Source organism: Daphnia pulicaria, chromosome 4 (genome assembly GCF_021234035.1).
Source record: "Daphnia pulicaria isolate SC F1-1A chromosome 4, SC_F0-13Bv2, whole genome shotgun sequence".
NCBI lineage: Eukaryota > Metazoa > Arthropoda > Branchiopoda > Diplostraca > Daphniidae > Daphnia > Daphnia pulicaria.
The window spans coordinates 12,816,937-12,831,702 of NC_060916.1; the positions used below are offsets into that span (position 1 = coordinate 12,816,937).

The 14,766-nt window shown below is 44.6% G+C and overlaps 2 protein-coding genes and 1 long non-coding RNA gene across 4 annotated transcripts; 2 read left to right on the forward strand and 1 right to left on the reverse strand.

Annotated features, from left to right (window-relative positions):
• Nucleotides 1-2,575: 2,575 nt before the first annotated feature.
• Nucleotides 2,576-5,322, forward strand: LOC124336970 (collagen alpha-1(I) chain-like). Of its 2 annotated transcripts, none has more exons than XM_046790946.1 (13): nucleotides 2,576-2,714; nucleotides 2,796-2,903; nucleotides 3,000-3,128; nucleotides 3,196-3,249; nucleotides 3,324-3,413; nucleotides 3,488-3,748; nucleotides 3,825-3,965; nucleotides 4,036-4,080; nucleotides 4,142-4,294; nucleotides 4,355-4,540; nucleotides 4,602-4,754; nucleotides 4,820-4,891; nucleotides 4,970-5,322. In XM_046790946.1, the coding sequence occupies exons 1-13, from the start codon at nucleotides 2,600-2,602 to the stop codon at nucleotides 5,236-5,238; spliced, it is 1,776 nt and encodes a 591-aa protein (XP_046646902.1). In that variant the 5' UTR covers nucleotides 2,576-2,599; the 3' UTR covers nucleotides 5,239-5,322. The 2 variants fall into 2 exon arrangements, with proteins under 2 accessions (XP_046646902.1, XP_046646903.1); XM_046790947.1 differs by having other exon boundaries at nucleotides 2,799-2,903.
• A 281-nt stretch (nucleotides 5,323-5,603) lies between these two features.
• Nucleotides 5,604-6,902, forward strand: LOC124337383. Its single transcript, XR_006917295.1, has 4 exons — nucleotides 5,604-5,988; nucleotides 6,066-6,163; nucleotides 6,352-6,567; nucleotides 6,682-6,902. It is a non-coding gene; the product is annotated as an uncharacterized LOC124337383 (long non-coding RNA).
• A 1,356-nt stretch (nucleotides 6,903-8,258) lies between these two features.
• LOC124337207 lies at nucleotides 8,259-14,508 on the reverse strand. Its single transcript, XM_046791308.1, has 5 exons — nucleotides 14,335-14,508; nucleotides 14,174-14,275; nucleotides 13,883-14,111; nucleotides 8,512-8,627; nucleotides 8,259-8,432 (listed from the first exon to the last, which is right to left on the reverse strand). The coding sequence occupies exons 1-4, from the start codon at nucleotides 14,423-14,425 to the stop codon at nucleotides 8,624-8,626; spliced, it is 426 nt and encodes a 141-aa protein (XP_046647264.1). The 5' UTR covers nucleotides 14,426-14,508; the 3' UTR covers nucleotides 8,259-8,432; nucleotides 8,512-8,623.
• Nucleotides 14,509-14,766: the final 258 nt, after the last annotated feature.

Sequence of the window (14,766 nt, forward strand, 5' to 3'; positions counted from 1 at the left end):
ACTTTGGACAAAAGAAGTTATATATAACAGCAGCAGGGCCGGGCAGCAGCAGCCGTCTAATATATCCCAGGGTCGCCCAGGGTTCTCGTTTTCAACAACAGCTGTCGAGGACACACTGCCCTGGTTCAATAATGATGTTATTAAAATTAAATGTAGATTTTCCCATCGATTTTTCTGATCATTTTGGACTAACTAAGAGAGAAGGGGGGGGGGGAGAGAAATGAACTGGAAAGCAACTCTGCTGGCCAAGTTTCGATCACATTTGAAACTTGACTATTTCGATTACATCAGAGTAGCAGAGAGTTACGGGGTTCAAGTTTCCCAGGTGATGGAGATCCTTACCCCCTCCGTTAAGGATTATACACAGGATTGGATGGGAGAAAAATGCCGAGTAAATGATCAAGTTTTGAGATCTAATGGTATCCCGTCCGCTAATCAACTGATGCTGTAAATCAGTCCGAGTTCATTGTTCTCCCCGGTCGGCTGTTTTTCAATTAGTAACAGACAGCGCGTGAACTCATTCCGTTCTCGATCAATATCCGGCGGCTCTCTCTCTCTCTCTTATATAAGACGCGTTTTGATTCCTAATGGGCTTCGTTAATTCCTTGTTAAAACAGCATGTTCGCAATTGCAGATTTAATCAGGAATTTATAGAAAATTAAGTTCAAAGTAATACGAATCCCAGAGTCGGTGATGATGAGCTTCGGGAACAAAAACATTTACGTGGAAGGAGGAGAGATTGAATTTCACGAAACTGATCGAATTGCGCATCTGAACGAACATGGTTGTTGAATTATTTTTTTGTTTTTAGTGGTGCTAATGAAGACCGCTAGATGGCTACGAATTTTCATTAAATTCCAAACGAATTAATTATTTTGAACGCCGGAGGCCATTTGTCAATTCTAGGAAACATTTATTTTTAAAAAAATGATTGTTTAATTAAAGCGGAAATATAAAAAATTTAAGGTTACAACACACATGAGTAAGCGGATATCCGGTCACAGCATTAATCAATACAAATCAACTGACAATTACATCACGTATAAGTAACCAAGGCTTTTTTGCCACGTAACACAACACTCAGTCCCATTTACCGATGAAATCACCTGAAAAAGAATGCTGGTGCTGCAGGCTATATTTAGTTCCAGCGGATGAAAATCGGATGAGAAGAATCACGAGCAGTTGCTGGGTCAGCGCATAGTTTATGGATTTCCATGACGGACACGTAATATAGGTACGATCGATATGTTCAATAGTGACACGTACTATACTATACTATGCAACTGCGCGGGCAGTGTAGCCAATAATCATATCAGCGAGCTTGTATAAATTCGTAGATTTTCTCAACTGTTTCGGGAAATTTCGGGAAATGCAAATGAGAATTCTTGCGACGATTAATTACGGCCGAGTTGATTGAACGTCAAGGGCTATATATACTTAATTATAATAAGTGACTCTCGAGAAGTCGGACCAAACTCTACTTTATATATATGTATATAATATAGAGCTAGGGTAATAACTCTCGCTCGTATATTGATCGATACCTAATTACCGGAGAGTACTTTGATATAGGCCTTGGGAGAAGAAGAAGAAGAAGACTGACGTCGTGATTTACACGTCAAGGAGAGAGCCCAAAAACAAATTAATCAACCAGTTCTAGTATATTAACGTCAAACAATCACATTTATTATTTATCTTTCAATCTCCCCCTCTCCTTTTTTGTTCTCGGAAAGGATTTAATTATATAACCTACTTTTTGGATTTTCAATTAGAAATGATTTGGCACGCGGAGATTAAGTTTAGAAGGCCATGAATAATTTGTTTAGTTTTGATAGCCTTTCCTCTTCTATCGATTTCTCACTGTTTCGTCTCAGCCCGGAATGATTACATCCCCCATCCCAGTTTTCCAGTTGTATAAAATGGTTACCCTTCCTCCGTCATTATCGTTTTTTCCTTTTATTCTTCTTTTGTTTTTTTGTTTTTCAGTATCAGACGAGTTTAGACATGGCTGAAGATGGGGGCGGTTTATTGTTATCACGAATGTTCACGTTTCATCGGTACCTATTTTCGTACTCACCTTCAATTTTGGAATAAGGTAATTATGACTTATGAATATATCCATACAATTAGTTCCAAATAACGGTACATGGCTCTTACAAGGATAACTTTGTGCATTTCAAAACCGGAAAAACGACTTAAGTTTAAAAATAGAAATTGTGTCTACGTGCGTACTTAAAATCCTCCCAGTTGAGTGAGACACGTGTTTGACATTACACACCTTTATTATCTACTACTACTAGGCTGTTATATTTCCCGGTTGCAAGGCTGAAAAAAATTAAATGCAAATAAAAACCGCTATAAGGCGTAAGGTACATTCCATCAGGACCCCCCTTTCATCCGCAATAGTTAACGAAGTGGAAATTCGCGGTAGTTAACCGATAAACTGATGCATGTCGAGCTAAAAATAGAAACTGGAGAAAAAAAGGTCGTTATTATCTTTAACACGAATTCAGTGACAAACGGAAATGCACAAGAGTTTATATAAAGAACTGGCCTTCATTGAATGGATGACCATTTCACTCCGCATCATCTGGAAAAGATGTTGTCGCCTTATTTCATCTTGCTGTTCACCTGTTTATTCTTATTCTACTTTCATGCCTATTTTTCAGTCCAAAAACATGCGTCTCACCGGAAACCCAGGAGTTTACATCCAGGTATTACCACCGATTTCAATTTCTGTTTGAATTTATTTTAAAAATTAATTAATTTGAGGATTTTTCTTTTCATCCTCCCAGAAGTAAATCCTGTGGACGGAAGCGGCGGAATATCTAAGCGAGAAATAGCCGAAGCTCATGGTCCGCCAGTGTCATTCTTCCCGGAAGATTTTGCAGATCCCAATCACGGTGGCTACCATTGGGAAATTTCGAATATTGGAGCGAAATTTCTTATTAATCAAATATGTTTAACTTGTTTTTTCTTTAATATGATGAACTGTTAAGGCGCATTTGACATTGCTTCGTTTCGTAGCCATCCGCTGTACGATCCTTGGAGCAAAGCTTCGAGATACATCAATCATCAATTGCGATTCATCAAGACAAAATTTGTTCCTCTCGTACCTGGACCACCTGGTAGAGCTATTAAAATTGCATTTAAAATAGTTGAATTTTTAACTTAATTTCCTGTTTTCTTATGAAGGACCGCAAGGTCCACCTGGAATAAACGGACCAACTGGACCACAGGGGTATAATGGTAGGCTAAGACGTTTAATGTTTGCGAAATTTGAATCAGAATTTTTATTATGAAATTTCTGTTTGAATTGAAAGGATCTGCTGGACCTACTGGACCACCTGGTCCTGTAGGAATGATTGGAATGCCGGGTGCCAACGGTGCCAACGGAGCGAATGGTGTAAACGGTGAGTCCTAATTCATTTCTACACCATCTGAATTAATGAATTTTGTGCTTTTCTGCTGCTGTATTTGTCACAAGGTGTTTCCGGAGCGAACGGAAAACCTGGTCCAGCCGGATTTAGTGGATCTCCGGGGACAAATGGAGTACCTGGGGCAGCGGGACCAGCCGGAGCAGCGGGCAACGGAAGCTCATCGTCTTCCTCTTCCGGCGGCGGTGGTGGCGGTGGAGGGGGTGGCAATGGAACGGGTGGCGGCGGAGGCGGCGGAGGAGGCCGCTCTTTCTTCTCAGATGATGATCTAGCATCAGATCTTTTCAATCACAATCATGTCCACAATAACGGTAATAATACATTTTGGGAGGGTTTTTATTATTTAATCTTATTTCATGTTCCATCATCTTTCATAATTTTATGTAGGTCAGAGGTACCAGCACCAAATTGTTAAACGAGAAGGCCCCGAAGAATCTGAAGGGTACCCTTGGTACTTTTCTTCGAGATACATTAGCGAAAAAATCAGATTGGTTACCAAATACATCTCAGTTGCACCTGGACCACCCGGTAATAGCTACAATTAAATTTATTTTTATTTGCCATTAAACGGTTTTATTTGTGTGTGTTGATTCTAAAGGCCCTGAAGGAATGCCTGGACCAGATGGGCCGCCGGGACCGAGAGGTAATGAAGAATCGATCTACCATTTTTCTATTCGGGTCTTATTGGTGTCTGTTTTGTTAAGGTCCTAATGGCGTGACTGGGCCGACTGGAATGGTTGGAATGACTGGCCCAAAGGGAGCGAATGGCACTGATGGAAAAATCGGCCAAAAGGGCATTGACGGAATTAACGGAACAGCCGGAGTAGACGGAGCACCTGGTGCAAATGGAACATCCGGTAAGTTTTCAAAGTTGTATGTTGGATAAAATAGAATTTGATTTCATCTTTGGGAAAAAGGTACGAATGGTGCGAATGGAACAGCTGGACCACCCGGAGCACCCGGTGGCGGTGGTTCCTCATCTTCCTCATCTTCTGGTGGTGGAGGAGGTGGTGGAGGAGGAGGACGATCTTTTCGTCTTTACCCCTTGGAATACGACAGGAAACCAATGGGCCCACCTTCACCCTATGAGGAAAATCCTCTTAGTAAAAATGTTAATCTTTTATTTGTTAGTCATTTGGTCTTATTACCGTCGATTATCCACAGGTACAATGGACCGACTATTTGAACGAGGAGAAAGAGCTATAGTTGATATATTTAGGCAACATTCTGGATTGGATCCTTTCTACCAAGCAGGACATTATATTGGCAACAAACTGAGATTTTTCCAATACTATTTTCCACTCACAGGGCCAGCTGGTATGAAAATCTAATCTTTTTAATGTGATTTGCTTTTTTTTAAATTCTGAAAATGTTCTATTTAGGACCTAAGGGGCCTCCTGGAATTCCTGGATTAATGGGGCCACAAGGACCAGCTGGATATGATGGACCGCCAGGTTTGAATGCCATTGACATATAAATCTATGCAAAAAGACACAAAAATCAATATTTTAATTTTGGGGTAATATTGCAAGGTCCTAAAGGGCCAGATGGTCCACCCGGTCCAAACGGACCACCTGGAAATGACGGTATTCCTGGCGTGCCTGGTGTCAGTGGAACTAATGGATCGCCAGGGCCAAGTGGGATTCCTGGATCAGATGGTGTTCCGGGCGTTCCGGGCGTTCCAGGTCCGGCTGGAACACCTGGAGCTGGCGGCGGATCGTCTTCGTCTTCTTCCAGCGGTGGCGGAGGAGGTGGTGGTGGTGGCGGCCGTTCTTTACACTTGCCACACATTCCAGTTTAAAGCTCATTTAAAGACTTCAATTCATTCGTTCAAAAATTTAATTATTTATTTAAATAATTTAAATTTTTTTGTTTAAATTATTCTCTCAGAATCAGTTTGTGTTACTCGTCGGTCGGATAAAAAACAAACATATATTTTGATCAATATAATTGTCTCGTTGTTTGCACTTATGTTGATGAAATAAACACGCAATAAGCAATGTAGCATTTTCTTAATAATTTCAGGTAAAAATACTAGTTTGTTATTCTTATTGTCTTCTTATTTATCTTTAATTAGAATTGAAAAAAAAAATAATGCGGGCTCTGTATATTTAAAAGTTGAATTGAGAGAAATTGGCAACATTACACATTCCAAACAACAATAATAATGGCTGCCTCAAACCGCGATCTAAAAATTTTTGTTCGAAAGAAGAAAAGTGCTCAGTTTCTTGGAATATTAAGATTTGTGTAGAAGGGAAATACTTGAGTCACAAAGATTGGCTACAAAATGCAAGTTTGAGTGTACAATAAGCAGGGAATTATCTAAATAAAGGTGAAAAAAGGGAAGTTTGACTGAACTTCACGACTGTTTCTACGACATTTCAATTCTATGACAAGACGAGTGATATGCTGGACAGGATGTCATGGTTCAATGTCCTGCTAAAGAGAATTTGGCCAATATAGTGTAAATCTACTTGGAGCAACTAGGCAACTACATTCAAGTTTCAATAGCCTGGTAACCCACGGCTATGTTGATCCTTTGTATGCAGAGGTACTGTATATTTACAACACGTTCCATCTGAATGATCTTATGCAGTATTTATTAATTATATTCAATTACCATTGTAGAGTTCAACCTACAGATGGGCCGGCCAGTTTGCATGTCCTTCACGCTTGAAGGTCGCGGGGAACATAACGTTTAAAATTGTCAATGCGGTGGTGTAGAGGTTGTGTGAGAATTGGACGTGTTGCATCATTATCAAGCAGGTACAATAGCCGCAAGGCTCAGCCATTTGGTATTCATTTTGATATTCATTTTGATATTGGTTTTTGTGGACCCATCCCCAGCAACGTCAACCTAAAGAAGGAAAGGCCAGTTTGCATTTCCTTCACGCTCGAAGGTCACGGAGGAGAGGTTGGGTGAGGACGACACGTGTTACACCATTATTAAGCAGGTATAATAGCCGTAAGGCTTAAGAGAGGGGTCAGGGTGAGAAAAAGTCGTATAAAACGAGAGAGAGAAAAGGCGTTTGAAATTAGTTGAGTGAGCATCTACGACACGGCAACAACTGCTGTACACTATTTGTCATCAACTGCATTCTGCAAAGTAATACCAGTAAGCAACCAAATGGTAAATTTTACTCTTGTTTTTTACATGGAATTTCGTATCACTTTATTATTTTTTCTGTTCGTTAACATGCTAGTAAACTATTGAAATATCAAGTTCAAATTATGTATCGTCTAGTTAACTATGGCGTCGTGCTGCTGTTGGATGCTGTATCCTTAATGGTTGGGTCGTCCACTGGTGTACCGATGTTTCGTGGGTATGGTGGATACCAAACCGCAACGCCGGCGTCTTACCACACAACAACATCATACGCAACAACCGGAGTACTACACCACCAAGGCCGCTGAGTATTACACCACAACTTATAAAGTCCCGAACTACTACATCGTAGGCTAAAGTATAATTCTGCCTTGAGTTACAGCACCGGAGTACCACCAAGGCAGCGGAGTACTACACCACCAAGACAGCGGAGTACTACACCACCAAGGCAGCGGAGTACTACACTTTTAGTCCGAGGTTTTAAGTACTACTCCGTTCCCATCTACTACACCGAGGCTCCAGCTTATTACGTCACAACGCGGTCAAAAACTACACCCAAGCGCTACTCTGCCCCGAATTACTTCACGCGGCTGCTCCTTCGCACTACGTTGGACCAAAATACTATACTGAGGCTCCAGTTTACTACACTACAACTTACGCTACACCTAGCTAATACACCAAGGCACCCAAGTACTACATCGACGAGTCCGCATGTTGCACTACAACCCACGCTGCCCTCAGCTACCATACAGAGGCTCCGCTCCCATACCGATGCTTCCAAGTACTACACAACCAAGGCACCTGAGCTACTACTTAGGCTGCTCCGACCTACTGCACCGAAGTTGCGAAGTATTCCACTACCCCGAGCTACTACACCACCAAGGCACCTAAATGTTACATCATTACCTTCGCTTCTTCAGTTTACTACAGCGAGGTTTTACATACCAGAGCCGAAATTTTTGATTTATTTATTTATGTTCAGATTTGTCGGTTAATTCTTAATAGTAACTGGAAATCGTTGTTTATCTTAAATGAGAAAATAAATTTTTTAATGGGAACCATCTTTTACGAAATCTCTTAACACGACATATTCTGGTGCTTGGACGAACTTCATTTTCAGGGTAAGAAACGGAAGAGACGTACTGCTGGTTAGTGTTAACTCTAAATTTTTGAATTTAAGAATTCATTTTTACCTTAAGTTGGCGTAACAAAGGAGTTGCAGATAGTGTTGGGTTTTCCATAGAAATTTGGAGTATTGAAATAAGTAAGTATGTAACAAGTCACTTGCCCAAACTTATGTATAAACGTATAAGTTTGCCCATTTTGTTACAAGTGTCAAGAGACAACAAACAAAAAACTTCAAAAGGAATTGCTTTATTGTCCCACCTCCACCCACAATTCCACCACATTTTACAGTTACATACATACATACACTTAAGTTAACCCGTTGGCTGCCACGCCATACAACCCGTAGGTTGCTCTCTACTATTCTACGCGCCACGTCTGAAGGATCCATGACCAGAAGTGGGACTTGCCATTGCTGACAAGTCCGGGCTGACACGGTGACAGGAGAAGATGGAATGCACGCCTCTAGAATCCATCACCGTATCGAAAAGGGGGAAGTCCCTATGGTGCACTGCCTAACGGGGCCTTTCGGCGAATCTGGGGCTGGTGCGACTGTCCGACCCCGCGGCATGTGAACCACGAGACCGAACAGCGCGGCCCGTGCTAAGGAGCTAAGGGAGAACAAAGGCGTGGCAGCCAACGGGTTAACTAACACTAACACAAACGAAATAATACCAACAATACGAAGATCCACATTGATGACGAGTCTCGGTGTCGGTCGCGATTGTCCATTTCCATTGCCAGAAGTATTTTGTTGGTGCAGTCTTAATCAGATAAAAAAAACTGGATTAGAATACAATACACACAACCTAAATGTGAGTAACTTGTAAATGATGAACTTACATCCATTCAATCCACAAAGTTTAGTTCGCACCGGGAGCAGGGGCAACATCCGACGGAGACCAGTGACGATTTTGAAACATAAGAAATCCATCTCCTCGACGTCTCCTCTTCATCACCTGAATAAAGACAAAACAATTCTTATTAGGTGACATGCCAATAAAAGTTACACAATATGACAATACAGATAGAAACAATAATCAGGTTTTTTAGCTCAAAGATTTAAAGATGCAATTTTATAAACGTAAAATCAATCTTGCAATATTGAGAACTGTAAACAGAACAAAGCTCACTTGCTTTTTTTTTGAAAATTTTCCGGAAGTAGACCGGAAGTAACCACAGCTCCTCAACCATTGAGCTGTCATCAAATTAAACCACATATTCGTGATCCCCATAAAATTTGGGGTCGATTAAGTGTGATTTAAACGAAATCTAAAATTTGGCCAAAATCGAGAATTTTCCTGAGACATAGAGCTGTATTTCACGACGGCGTGACAAAGACATATCATTATAAAAGAGTAGTAGATGTACGATGGGGAATTTCAATTGACTAGGCGAAGGTAGACGAGAGATGGAACAATGGAAATAATATGCAGAGCGATGAAAAACGAGATATAAAACACTACGATGCAACGATACAGAACAAATTCATGCAATACATGCCATATAATTACAAGCAAATCCATTAAGGAGCCGGAATATTGGCTTCCTGGTCATCCCCATGTCCGCGGATGTGGCGATGAATGATGGAGACAGATCCCTGGATGGCCATCAGACGGCACTTCCTCCGGAGGCGGCGCCAAGGAGCCGGGGGGATGTTGAGGGCGACGGCCACTGCGTTGTTTGAGGGGAGCCAGGATCCCAAGGCGCCAATAACGAAGGGCAGAGTTAACCCCAGGCAGCTGTATTTCTCAATTTTTCTGGCATGGCCAGCGTCGAGGGACTCGGGAGCGTCGAAGGTGATGGTGAGATCAATTATTGTTGGTGGGTCGGTCGAGGAGATGACTATGTCCGGCCTCAGGGTTGAGCCAGGGAAGACTCTGTTGACAGACGCTGCATGGCCGGCCCTGGTGATGGTTTTCACAATTTCCGCCAGCACGAGGTCGTGTCGGCGGCCAATGGCCGGAAGATTACTGCGGCAGTGGCTGGTTACGTGTGAGGTAGTCTCGGCATCAACCTTGCATCTCCTGCACTTGGTGTTGGGAGCAGAGCAACCAGGATTCCCGAGGAGCGGAAGCAGGCCGAGGCGGCTCTTGTGGATGAGATTCCACTCGTTGAATGAGAGGCAGGTCCGATGAGATGAGAGGCGGGCAACGTCGTTAGATGGGTCGAGTAGTAGCCCCCTTGCTACCCTGCCCTGATGCAAGGCATTTGTGAGGGAGATTGTCCAGCGTTTCCGGATGACTGAGCGGAGGCCCCTTACAGCTTTCAGCGAGAGGCAGGAGACGTCGTCGGCGATCACTTTGGTCGATTCATCGCCGGATACATCGATCCTAACTTCAAGTCTTCGTGCTGATTTCCTGGCACGGGACCAGGTATTGGAGCCACACTTGTAGAAACGGGTGTCGTGGAGTCCGCCTTCTACCGAGCCAGAGAGGTAGTTAGAGAGGGGCAGCGGATCAGGCGGCTTGCCGTTGAATCCCCTAGAGATGTTTTGGCTGAGCTGGGCTCTGGCAGTGAGGCGGACCACCGGATCGTTGCTATCGAGGAGTTGAGTGGCACGAGCGATGATCCAGATGTCCGAATCTTTTGCCAGTTGAGAGGCACCTAAGCCGCCAGCCCTGCGATCAGAATAGAGGAAGCCGTTATGAGCAGTGTGGGGGACGTTGGAGACAAATCTAAGAAATTCAGAGCAGCGAGCGTCCATCTCGCCCAGGAAGCCACGAAGGACCCGCCCTGTGGCAAGATGATGAGAGAGAGACGGAAGTAGGTGGGCTCTGAACACTTCCAATTTTTGCCAGGGCGCCAGATCACAGTCAGCTAGCTTGGTTAGCTTGTCAGGCAGATCGGAGACGGGGCGGAAGGTGAGACGAGTTCCGAGAGGGACCCCAAGATAACTCTCAGTTTCGCCCTCCTCCAGTCCCCGTAGAGACGTGCCATGTATGGTTAGGTGTGTGGAGTGTGTTGCCTTTCCTTTCGAAATTGCTAGGAAGGAACATTTCCCAACGTTGAACCGGAGTCCAAGTTTGGCCGCCACCACAAGCATAGCGTCGAGAACGGGCTGGAGCTGTTCCGGGGTAGTGCCGATGAGAGAGACGTCGTCTGCGTAGGCTGTGGCTTTCAGCATGGAGCAAAAAAGGGGAAAGCCAGAGTTGGAAGGGGCCTTTGCGCAACGAATGAGTGGTTCAGCTGCCAGGTTGAAGATAATGGAACTGAGGCCATCACCTTGTCGGACACCAGAAGTGGGATGAACGGTGATAAGTTCTCGGCCAACCACAAACTGGAAGATGCTGTCGGTGTAGATGTCGGAGAGGAGGTCTCGCAGCACAGTCGGAATCGGGAGGGACGCGAATAGCTGGTGGAGAAAGTCGTGGGGGAGCGAACCGAAGGCATTGGCAAGATCCAGCCAACAGATGGTGAGGTTGCTCTTCTTCAGTTTCGCCTCCTCGATGGCCGACTCCAGAAGCATGGTGTGTTCCTGGATCCCATGCACCCCAGGAAGAAAGCCTTTTTGCTCCGGTGAGAGCCAGTCGCAGTCGGACGCCACTGTGGTAAGGCGAGTGGCGATGGAGCTGGAGAAGAGCTTGTAGATGGTGGAGAGGAGCGAGATGGGCCGGAAATTGGCGTAGTCGTCCGGAGAGCCTCTCTTGTACACCGGAATGGTGCGGGCAGATTTCCAGCAAGTCGGGATGCCGTATAACCAAACCGCGGCGTACAGAACCTCCAGCAGCCGTCCAGACGGGTCCAGACGTTGAATATCTTTGTATTCGACTCCATCGGCCCCGGGAGAGGTGTTAGATGCCCTTTTGAGCTTGTAGGCAATTTCCTGTCTCGAAGGTGGTAAGGAGAGCAAGGAAAGATCATCATCCGAAGGAGGTGTCCAAAGGCACTCGTCGTACGCGGCTCTAGCTACCAGGATGTCATCTGGATGAGGTCGGGGCTTCTCGTAGGTGGTCTTGAGGAAGAGAGTTGCAGCTTCAGACGAGCCAGTGTAGCTCTGTGAAGTTTCCCCCAGCACTTTGCGGACAGCTCGCTTGGGATATCTCTTGAAAAGAGCCTGAAGTTTGCTGGCGGCCGCCCATCGCTTGGCGTTGTTTTTGCGGCGAACCCGCTGCTGCTGTCTGGACTGCTGCCTGTGTGGAATGGAGCCAGGAGGGGTCGTCTGAGGGATGCGTGGAGGACGGGTGGCCTCGCTGCTAGGTGTGTCTTCCTTCAATGTGAGAGCGTGCCAGTTAGTAGCAAGATCAGAGGCAATCGTGTCCAGCTCAGTCCTGGAGGAGCAATTCAGGATTGTTGGGGCCCAGCGCTCATAAAAGAGGTCGGCGGGAGATAAGGCATCTTCATCTTCGAGCACTCCGCCGTCCAGGTCGTCGAATGATGACTCAAATGAAGAACTGGATGCGTCGGAGAACGGAGGAGGCGTGGTATCTGACGGGAAGAGTGGAGATGGAAGTGCCAGATGTTGATCATCTAGGTCTCCATGGGAGACGCGTGTAGGCTGAACGATTGAAGGTGGTCTAGGAGATCGACTGGTCGGTGTCGAAAAGGGCCGAGCTTGTGGAGGAGAAAGAGCCGGAAGTGAAACGTTGACGTCTGCAATGCATGCTGTTTGAGTGACGGTGGAAGGAGCAGGATCCCGGCGGGGCCTGCCAAAGCGTGCCGTGGGGGGAGAGCAGCCTGAGTGTGGTGATGGGATCCATGAATCGTCCCTTGTCTTGCGAGTAGAAGTGTCATCAGGCGTCTCGTAGTAGGTTGGCGCAGGAGTCTGAGCAGGTGTAGTCCTAACAGTATCCAAAGAGGCACAGTTAGCCGCCCCAGCCAGGGCACCATTCCTGCTGGCCTGTTTAGCAGCCGCACGGGCAATGACAGAAGGGTAGCAGCGGTTGGAGCAAAACTTCTTCTTGTCGTTGTGGCAGATGAAGGTATTGCTGCAGGCGCTGTTGCCACAGGCTTTCTCCATGTCGACGGATAGGCGGATGGCCAGAGGCTGCCCCGATTCGGTGAAGTAGAGTCGGAGTAGAAGAGTCGGTGTAGTAGAGTCGGTGTAGTAGAGTCGGTGAAGTAGAGTCGGTGTAGTAGAATCGGTGTAGTGGAGTCGGTGTAGTAGAATCGATGTGATCGAAGAGAGCTGTAAATGGAGAGGCGGCTGGCGCCCAGATGATCAGTAGATAGTAAAATTCTTAAAATTTAGCTTGCCCGAGGAATAAAATAAAATATGATGATGTGATGATGAAGGGAGCATCGAGAGACTCCGTAAGTTAAAAAAGTGGCTTTATTCCTAGATGCCAAGTGTCATTCCTGCATGCCCCGGTGGCAGCTGCCATCTAGTGGCGTTGTTGGAGTGCTGGATGGAGGCCACCTGGTGGAGAAAGTTGAAAACTCGGGCCGTAGCGTGGAGCAGAAATCAGAATAAGCAAATTCAGATGTATGAGAGGATGGCTGAGTCAGCTCCGACGAGAATCAACAATGGCGTGGTTTGTTCATGCAGAGAAGATGATGTGCAAGCAATGTTTGAAACTTGCCCATGAGTTGAGTCCAGTGGAGCAGTATCAGCCGGGGCAGCAGTGCAGTCGCAGTCGGAGCAGCGGTGAAGTAATAGCCTCGGTGTAGTAATGGGGCGGCCAAGAATAGTCGGAGCACCGTAGAAAGATTGCTGGGCAGCGGAGTAGTGTTTTGCACGGCAAACAGGTGTAAGGCGCAAAACAGTTGGAAGGACCTCTAGCGGAAGCTATAGTTCAGGATAATTCTCGAAACCGGAAGTACGCGTACGTACAAAAAATAACATGAACTTTATCACAAATTCGACGAGGATCACGAATATGTGGTTCTTTTGTGCGTTAAGAGAATATTAACTGAAATACTGACTGAAATGAGGAAACCGGAAGTAGAAAAATAATACATTTTTAAAAATCTAACAAGTGAGCTTTGTTGGTGGAATAGTAATCGTCAGTTATCACTAAATATTTCAATAAAATAACTGCTGATAAGTGTTTAAAGAGATTTGCAAAGTAACTGAAACTGACTGTTTTGACAGCTGAAAAATCGAAAAGCCATCTAGCCTTAGAAAAAAGAAACGTCTAAGCAACACACTAACACGGGTAACTTCTTTTACGCGAAAGAAGGGCCTGATTTTGGAATTATTACACAGACAGAGAGGTTAACGCAAATAGATTACTAGTTGACAATCTACGAAAATAAGTCAATTGTCCGGTACCTGGCCATAATCCCGTGGGGAGTGACTTCAGGTGTGTCACAGCAACTGAAGTGATCCAACTCGCCAGTGAAGCAAGAAAAGTTGTGTAGCAGGACTAGCAGCATAAGAAACACTGAAGCTGGATGAGTCTTGAAAATAAGGATGGAGCAGAACATTGTTGGAAGTCCCTCTTCTTTCATGGACAAAATCCAGCATTGGCTTAAGGATGTCTGTGGTGATCTTACGGGCTCTATAAAAAAAATGTGTTACATTAATGAAAATATAAAATTTAAAAAGCATATCAATCTTTACCTTTTCTAAGAAGCACACTGAAATGTTGACGATGAAAAACCGTAATAATGGAATTACAGCAACCAACTGCATTACTCCTCGGTTGGGATAAATTTCCTGATGCTAAAGAAAGTGTTATGAAGTATTGCAGTAGCGTGGTGAAAGGTGACATTGATGCTTACCTTTATCATGTGGGCGATGATTTAGTAAGACATTTGACGTAAAGTGGTTGGTGTGGTAGCAGTAATGGGAAAATCGCATAACTCCGCACATTTGTATTCCACTATATGTGTGCTTCAAACATGAGTTTTAGGCTTTTGACGGCATGATGGGCCTAATGGATGGAAATTGACTGAGCTCTAAGTCAACTTGTTGGAATGACTGCAGTATGCATCTAGAATTTGAAGAAATAAGTAGTTGGTACAGTATAAAAATAAGGAAACTAGGTCAAGATAAACCTTCATATGATACGAAGTTCAATTTGGTAATTCAAATCACAGGAGTATAAGTATAAATTAGCTACAATTTGTTTCGCCCTTCCTTTTCGCCTCGTTTCACTTGTCAGAACAACATGGGCGACACTGGCGACATCTAGTAAAGAATTTTTAATCTTA

Bases quoted from the DNA above. Each gene is read 5' to 3' on its own strand.
- LOC124336970 (XM_046790946.1), top strand. From the start codon at position 2,600: ATGTTGTCGCCTTATTTCATCTTGCTGTTCACCTGTTTATTCTTATTC. The intron at 2,904-2,999 runs GTGGCTACCATT...TGAACTGTTAAG, and splicing joins TTTTGCAGATCCCAATCACG to GCGCATTTGACATTGCTTCG. The intron at 3,966-4,035 runs GTAATAGCTACA...TTGATTCTAAAG, and splicing joins AGTTGCACCTGGACCACCCG to GCCCTGAAGGAATGCCTGGA.
- LOC124337207 (XM_046791308.1), bottom strand. From the start codon at position 14,425: ATGTGCGGAGTTATGCGATTTTCCCATTACTGCTACCACACCAACCAC. The intron at 14,276-14,334 runs GTAAGCATCAAT...CACTTTCTTTAG, and splicing joins TCATCGCCCACATGATAAAG to CATCAGGAAATTTATCCCAA. The intron at 14,112-14,173 runs GTAAAGATTGAT...TTTTTTTTATAG, and splicing joins CAGTGTGCTTCTTAGAAAAG to AGCCCGTAAGATCACCACAG.